The 8,328-nt window shown below is 44.4% G+C and overlaps 1 protein-coding gene and 1 pseudogene across 1 annotated transcript; both read right to left on the reverse strand.

The window, feature by feature from the left end:
- Nucleotides 1-2,510: 2,510 nt before the first annotated feature.
- On the reverse strand, nt 2,511-4,135 carry LOC120254712 (annotated as a pseudogene).
- LOC120254711 (ribosomal protein S1, mitochondrial-like) lies at nt 3,749-5,123 on the reverse strand. The gene is given in 2 exon segments (XM_039262764.1): nt 3,749-4,869; nt 4,871-5,123. Coding segments are annotated over 2 exon segments (615 nt in total). The 5' UTR covers nt 5,042-5,123; the 3' UTR covers nt 3,749-4,425.
- Between the last annotated feature and the right edge of the window lie 3,205 nt (nt 5,124-8,328).

The following is an 8,328-nucleotide window of genomic DNA, read 5'->3' on the forward strand; positions in this document are numbered from 1 at the left end:
GGAGATACAGTCAGAGATCCATAGGGGAAAGTTTAGGAATGTCACTATAGGGTAGCAGATGTTTTATATCCAATACCTAGTAAGATATTTTCTAGTTCTTGTCCTTTCCTCTTCTTGTGTGAGGTCAGCTTGTTTTTAGGTCAACAAGGGAATAAGTTTCTATATCACTTGAAGATGTGGAATTGATATCTCATCAAATTATCGGGAAAAAGGGACACGCTGATGGATGTCTTCTGTGTTTTAGGAGCAGGAAGGAGAGAGTCAACATATAACATAGAGGTAAGGGAAGCGACTCGAGTTGGTTGTTTGAAGGAACTCTATGTTGAGCGACCTCTCATTTCCACCAAAAAAATTATGATTTATTTGTAGAGCTTCATTCACCGGCTTTTTCTATCTAATTCCCCATCAATATGAACTGGGATGAAAGAGGAGGTCAGTCAAGGCAGTATGGGAACTTTACTACGTGATCCGAGCAAATATATGATATCTTATATATAAGATTGGGATACCATGTCTCAGTGGAGACAATTGACAATGGAAGGCTTCTTTATAGCTGAAAGTTTTCTGAAAGTTGGTTAGACTCGAACCGCTTAAACCAAGACCGGGGTTAAAGCCCTCACTTCATTAGATTAGCTTCATATAATAGAAGAAAACCCATTCTTTTCCCGCCAAAGGCAGGAACCATCAAACCTTAGCCTCAATTTCTATGTGGGTGCATCAATGTAATCCCATGGGGTGCATGTCTTTGCCGGCCTATGCGTTTGCTCGACCTAAAAAGGGTCTCGTAGGTATGCGCCCAAACGAGTACCAATCACTATAAGCCATGAATCCGCTAGTTTGTTAACTTCAATCCTTAAAAGTCCTTTTTGCTTTTCGTGGTCTTGAATGTATGGGTGGGTTGGTTTATATACTCTAATGCACCTTTCTTCTTTTGAACCTTTTGGTATGTATTGCCCCTAAACTATATATCAGATCCACTGGATGATAAAAGTCAATTCTGCACCGCTCGCGAGTCGCTCTGACTTTTTCCATCTCGTGCATTCTTTGAATTTTTGTTTTTGAATTGCGTTGGGGGAAATCTACCAAAGCTAGGCAGATAGATAGACTCCTTTCCTACTGCTAGGGAGAGCATGAAACTAAATCAAATGATTGATTTTTCACCAGCGCCCCTTTTTTTGATGGGTACTAAGAGTCCTCTCACTACCAACCAGCAGACATCATAACTCGGCTGGGTCTTCCCGCGTATCAACAACGAGAAAAACAACCAAAATGGAAACAGCAACTAACTATGGCTCTTGTCCCGCACAATGTCCCAGGCGTAGGGGAGATCAGAGCAACAGTGGGAAGGCCTAGACGACGACGCCCGTCCCCGGGCTGCAGTAGTAGATCGAGAGGTCGCTCCGCCCCTTGTCCCCGAAAATGGGTAATATGTTCTCATACAATGAATGTTGCTCCAACTTTCTTCTAGAGGGCCTAGCTGGCGAGTGATCCCAGTCTGCGGCAGAGAACAAGAAAGCATGCAAGCGTACCTTTGTTCGCTTCTTCTCCACCAAGCACGGAAGTTTAAGGATAACCGTAGGTCGGTGGCTACCTAAGGAAACCCCGATTCGATCCGCCCCCTACTGGGAGGCATCTACCTCATCCCGATCACAAGGAGAGGTTCACCATGATGGGGGTAAGGTACTTTCATTCGATCCATTCCGAAAAGAATGAAATGCATAGGGGACCATCCATTATTTTTGCGGCATGCTCCTTAGATTTACGGATTTGCAAGGGGTCGTTCGACCTACTTAGTTGATCTGACAATGACAAAGGCTTGTGAAACAAAAGTAGCGCCTTTTAAATTGAATCTTTAGTAGTCTATCAGTGGTGCGAAGTGGCTTTTTCCCCGGGGAGCGAAAAGGTTATACCTTAGTAAAGTGTTTAACAGCGGTTCTTCTATGTAGTGCCCCCTTTTACTAAAGAAAAATTAAGGTCGAGCTAAGTGACTTTTATGCGTAGCATAGTAGAATGAAGGCTACGCACCGACGCTCTCTTTATCTATAAGCCTAGCTGCCTTCGCTAACCTCGCTCGCCTACTATTTCTTTCTTTTTAGTAGGCGAGGCTAGGCTAACTCAGCCACTGACTTCGACCGTATCTGTAGTGGGCTTTCGTCACCTTTTCCTTTTTTTATTACCCCTTTCTCATGTTCTTTCATTCATCAAGTAGGCGAACCTAGGGGTCCTTAGTAGCGTTGATAAAGAAGAACAGCCGGTTAAAAGACAGCTATAATATTGAAGATATAGGCCAGCTTGACAAGCTACCTTTGCTCTTGATTTGAGGTGCGAAGAGAAAGATCTCTTTTTATGACTTCCACTTCTCGATCCCGGCCCGGAAAAAGTGACCGACCAGGGCCCTCTTGATGAAAGAAAGGGTTTATGAGCCCCTAGCCCCTGTAAGCCCACACCTGTGTAGAGTAGATCGTTCAACACCTGCGGCACAAACCTTTTTGACCAATTGGTCCGTCTATCATAGGCGACCGAACGGCCGCCCCCCTAATTACTAGACCAACCCGCTATAATAATTCCATAAACACCTAGCGAAGATATGGCAAACAAATAAAGTAGCCCCTATGTTCGGATCTGACAATACCATACAATAATCAAATGGTACAACGGCCCAAGCGACCAGACTTAACATAAATGTAGCCACAGGAGCCATTCTAAAAAAAGATAAATTAGCACTACTTGGTGAAATAGGTTCTTTTAGAATCAATTTCGAACCATCTACTAGAGGTTGTAATAATCTGAACGATCCCACTACATCAGGACCCTTTTGACGTTGCACAAAAGCCATTACTTTACGTTCAGCTAGCACTAAAAAGGCTACTCCTAGTAGAAGTGGTAGAATTAAACCAAGTATTTCCGCTGGAACAGCAATGTATGTTTTAGATTTTTTCTATTCACTCATGATCGGGCCTCGACCTGGTCGACCCGATCATGATATTTCACTTATGATCTGGCCTGGTCGACCCAATCATGATATTGACGGATGGGACCTTTTCTCGAAAAACCTCGGATCCCGCTTTTTTTGAAGATGGTGCATTAACGAATCCTGTTATGTTACTTCGAATGGAATCTCCACTGCTCTCACTTGACTGAGCTTATGCTCAGTCAAGGGATTTCCTTCTAACTAGTGGCTGAGAGTAAAGCAATCCCCCTTCATTCAACAGATTTGTGGTTGAGTCATTAGGGTCGGGAATCTTTGTTCTTCTCTTTGCATTTCCGCTGCCTGCGTTTTTTTCTTCGTGTCCGTCCGTATCGAAAAAGCTGGTCAACACCAGCTGTAATGGTTGAAAAATAGGGGGCCAACCGACGACCCCCTAATCAAGCTTTTGTTCGATAAAGCAAACAAACGATTCGTTCCGACAACTTTCGAACCATCTCATCCCCTATCGCCGATCAACCGACGATCGATCGGGGGCTGGTTGGGAAGGGTGATTAGCGGAGAAAGGAATCGCTGAGAGATAGATTCTACTCTTTGGTCAGGACGAATGAGTGGCTGTGAAGCATGCTCCGGAGGAGGTCAAATTGAGCCTTCCCCTGAGTCAGTCCAGTCAAAAAAGGGAGAGCCCGCAGTCTAGACTGCATCTCGGGAGTTTGAAGACCATCCCATTTAAAAAAAAATACAAGCAGGTATCTAACCTTTCTTCCAGAAATCCAATCATGTTTTGTCTTTTTTGCATCAATTTTCGTGAATTTCAACTTTTTTTCATTTTTTCCGACCATTATATTTTTTAAAAGCGCATTGTTTTGATGCAAAAAAGAACCTCTCCAGTCGGGGAAGGCATGAGATATTTACCTAAACCAGTAGGTCCTTGAGCAGATCCCACGTTAGCCCCAAGACGTTGGTCTCTAACTAGAAAAGTCAATGCTTGAGCTTGAGAAGCTTCTGGCCCGGTGGGCCCGTCAAACTCAGCGGTATTATTTAACCAGATGAAACAACAAGCGATGAAACCAAAGACAGATAAAGCACCTAAACTATAAGACAAGTAAGCCTCTCCAGACCATACAAATGCACGGCGAGCCCATGCAAAGGGTTTGGTTAAGATATGCCAAATTCCGCCAAGTATACAAATGGAACCTAACCATACATGCCCTCCAATTAGATCTTCTAAATCGTCCACACTAACAATCCAACCTTCTCCCCCAAAAGGGGATTTTAGTAAATAACCAAATATAACGCTTGGGCTAAAGGTCAAGTTGAGAATTTCTCAAAAATATCCTCCGTCCCGTCGATCAATCGCTTCTGCTGACTCATCCTGCCTGGACTATCACTAGCGCCCAAGTATCTGCTTCATCGTTCTGTCCCTCTACCCGCCCGGTCGGAGGAACATAGGATTTTTTTTTTCTCAGAAAGTTCTTTTCTTGTTTGATCTGCCGCTCTTATAACACCACAATATTCGTCCTTTTGGGGTTAATGCTCTCAATGGTGAATCTATTATTCGCTATCCTTTGAGTTATGAGAGGACAGAATGGAAGAAAAGTAATGAAACCTGCGATGGCTACTGAATAACCTCCTTTTACTTTGTCAATAATAAACCCATTGACCTTTTTCTTCGTTCGCCAAATCTTCTTCAGTTCCATCCAAGCTCGCTTTTGTCTGAATCTTCGTGGAAGAAGAAGAAGCGGTTCACCAGCCACTACATCCAGAGATCCCACAAAATCATTAAACCTGGCGGCTGCTCGCTCTTTGATCAGTGATTCACCGGCCACTAGATCGATGAAGAATCTCTCAAAAATCCGCTTTTTTTTCAGTGATTCACCAGCCACTACATTCAGGGATCCCACCTTATTCTCAAACCTGGTGGCTCGGTTGATTGGCACTCCCTGTAAGCTCATCTTGCATACAAATTTTGGGGGTACCAAGTCCTGCATCCACCAAGAACATTTCTTCCCTTAAGCCTAAGCGTAAAACTGAAGATTGTGAGGCGTTTCCACTACATAATAAGAAACTGGAATTAGATCTTGGAAATGATCGACTCCAATAGATGCTCATCATAAGCTTTGATTTTTCCTCCTATTCCTATTGATCAGAAGCATCCAGCAGCGCCACGCCAGAAGAGTTAAGCTACTAAGCTAAGTGTTGGGGAACCTGTTAGAAGCGATTTGCCGCTTCCGCCTCTCTAGACTTCACAATGGCTCTCCCATACCTCCCTAGCCGTGCCACACTTCAGAAAGGCCCGTAGGGGGTCCTGCACTTACTTGTGTGAGCCCCTACGCCTTCCTTCCCCTACCGCCGCGGCGGAAATAATATGGTTTACCAATCCCTTCTTTTAGCTTTTGTGGAAGGAATGAGAGTAGTGCTATTTGCACCCTCCATCCTTCAGGATCTTACGGAGCCTTTCTTTTAAAAAAATCGGCCCCTTAGGAATTGGGCTCCATTCCAAAGTAAACCTCCTCCTCTATCCATATCTTCCTGTTTATAGAGGATTTCCCCGTTTATATGAGAGATTTGTTGAGCCTCCTTTAACAGTCGTTCGGGCTCAGGAAGAGTACTCACATCCCTATGATATAAGATGAGGCGATTATAGATCGCCCAAACTGTTTCGGAGTAGGATTGTCGCTGCCTTGGAAGAAACTCCATGCTATTCCCAGGCAGCTCGGGATGGGGATCCAGATCCGATCCGCATCGGGACGCGGATGAGCTGGAGCAGCCTCCTCCTGTTGCTCCTCCAGAGGTCTTCCTGGTTGACCACAGCTGCGGGATTTCCAACAAAGGGGGAACAGGCTCCCTGAGTTGCTGGAGGAGACAAATAAAAAATGGGGGCCAATCCCTCCATTGTTTGATGCAGATCCTCTTCATCATTGCACCTTGCGATAACGATGATAGGAAGAGAAGGAATACAAAAGTCAAGTAAGTCATGCGTTAAAGAAAGAGTACGAGTTGGCAAAAGGAAAGACAGAACTGAAAGAAGAATCCCCTTGTTTTTTTGGGGGAGAGTGATGATAGATCTGGACCTGTGCAAAAAGATTCTATAAGTTCGTCTTTGTCATTCTAAACAGGAATCCATCAACAAAAACTTCCTTCTATATGTATATGGATCGTCGTGGCATGTAAAAAAATTTCCCTAACGAACTTCTCCTCTTCCTATTGATAAAAAATGCTACAACCAATGGTTGTTCTTGGCGAAGCAAGCGGTCCGCATGCTCCTCCCGAATTCTCAACTCAACCCCGACCTTGCGGTCTTAGTAACGACTTCGGACATGACTGAAAAATTTCTTTATTGGCTTGGCTAAAAGAAATTTTATTTTAAATAAACAGTACACAGTTAGCCATGTCTGTCGGTCATGAGAATCTCCGAGGTCGACATTGTGTGCTTCACAAGCCAACTACTCTGACAAGCTGGCTCTGATACCAACTGTCACAGGTCACTAGTTTCCCCTTTACCCAGTCAGACCTGACCTCCGTCTTTTCTCACCAACCCTTCCTCGCGAGCGCAAAACGGGACAGTAGAAAAAAAAAGGAAAGAATTTACTACTGTAATAAAGACTTCACATCAACCCAATCTCCATTTAGGAAAGGCTCAGTTTCATTTCCTTTGGTCCAAAAAAGTAAAACCATTAGCCACCGAAGACCGGCCTTATATATATAAATCGAATTAGCAAAAATTCTTCTTCTATCTATAGGGCACTTGGGGCGGTGGTTCCTCTGCATCTTGACTCTTTAACCTCGACTCTGAAATCTTTCAAAATTCTCATAAATAAATAGCTATTGTTCGGTTCTTTTGCCTACATCTGAACATCCCATTTCCAGTTGGATTGTTTATAATATACGCGCATTTAAAATGTTTCGCTAGAGACAGCCTCCTTTATTGTGGAACTTGAATGCTCATATACCGAGAAATGATGAAAACCGCAGTTCAACTAGAGAGTCAGCATGAAAAATTTGTTTTTTTTTCCTATACCCAAATAAATGAATCCAATTGCCTTGTGTTGAAAGAATGGGTGCCATGTCTCTAAATAATTGATTCCCCCTCCTTCACTTTATCATCGAGGTATGGTTTGAGTCCTGGTGCGGAACTCAATTGGAGTCTGACTTCGTACTTTCTATCTCAAAGAAAAAAAATCATCAAAGAAGCGCCGGGTGAGGTAACCTTCTCTCCATTCTAATTAGTGCACTTTAGGTCTCGGCAAGGTAGTAGATTTACACGACTTAGCTCCGAGCCCCTCCCCCCTAACCCTAAGCCCCAATGGGAATACCTAACATAACAACAACAGCTGAATTCCAAGCCGAGCTGATACAAATCTGCCATCAATGAAAATGAAAGTCAGTCCGAAAGCAAGAAAGGCCCAAGCACTGAAGCGGATGTGGAAGCCGGAAGCGGAAGTCGAGGAAAGCACCAGCCATTATTGCGCAAACCCCAACCGTAAGCTGACCGGCTACATTACGGGCCGTGGAATCCCTCCTTTCTGGTTAAGACCTCGACTTCTTATTGCACCCGTCAGGAGACAAAGAAGCCCGTCTTGGAAGCCAACTTCCGCCGCTGTAGTCGGACCAGCTTTCGGGTTAGTATAGTAGCTCGGACTAGTAGCTACGGCAACATTGATCCCCCTTGCCCTCTTTGGTGCAGCTCAGGTAGGAGGTACGTCAACATGGAAGCTTTTCACGGGAGTGAGAAGCTTCTCCTCGAATATGAATAAGTCTTCTTCGTTTATTAAGGGGTGAAACGAGCAAGCGGAGGCGAAAAACGGAATCTCGCAGGTGCCCCATCAAAGTAGTAGCCTCCTTCCCTGTAAGAAGCCCAGTCCCAGACTAGTGGACCATAGAAAGACGGGTGCCCACAGACCAACGTAGCCCGCAGTAGCCCGCATACAAGGGGAAGTACCCAATTTGAGTTGTTTCGTTTCGTCTTGGATCGAAGGAGCTACTGGGCTTGAATGAAAGACGCGTAGTTCCGATACGAGAAAAGTGAAGTGAGGGTCCGCAGCGAAACTTCATCTCGTGTAGTGGGTGTCCGCTTGGATGGAAAGAAAGTCATCCATCCAGTTCGGTTCATTTAAGAAAAAACAGAAAAAAGAGATTTTTTTTCTTTTTCTCCCGGTTGGAAGATCATATCGTTCCGCACCGAGAGAGAGTTAGCTTTGCTTTTTCTTAGCTTTGTTTGCGGTCAGGTAAGCAACTGTCAGCAAGACCGGCATTCAATTAGAGCGGAGACCAGTTGCACTGTACACTGTAACCTTGATTGAAGCAGTAGTTAGTAATAGGCCGAGCTATCAGAGCTGTAAGGGTAGCAAGTGGTAGGCTGTAAGCCGAATGAGAGAGCTATGAAGCTTTAAGGTAAGAAG

Source organism: Dioscorea cayenensis, unplaced genomic scaffold, assembly GCF_009730915.1.
Source record: "Dioscorea cayenensis subsp. rotundata cultivar TDr96_F1 unplaced genomic scaffold, TDr96_F1_v2_PseudoChromosome.rev07_lg8_w22 25.fasta BLBR01000589.1, whole genome shotgun sequence".
Lineage (NCBI taxonomy): Eukaryota > Viridiplantae > Streptophyta > Magnoliopsida > Dioscoreales > Dioscoreaceae > Dioscorea > Dioscorea cayenensis.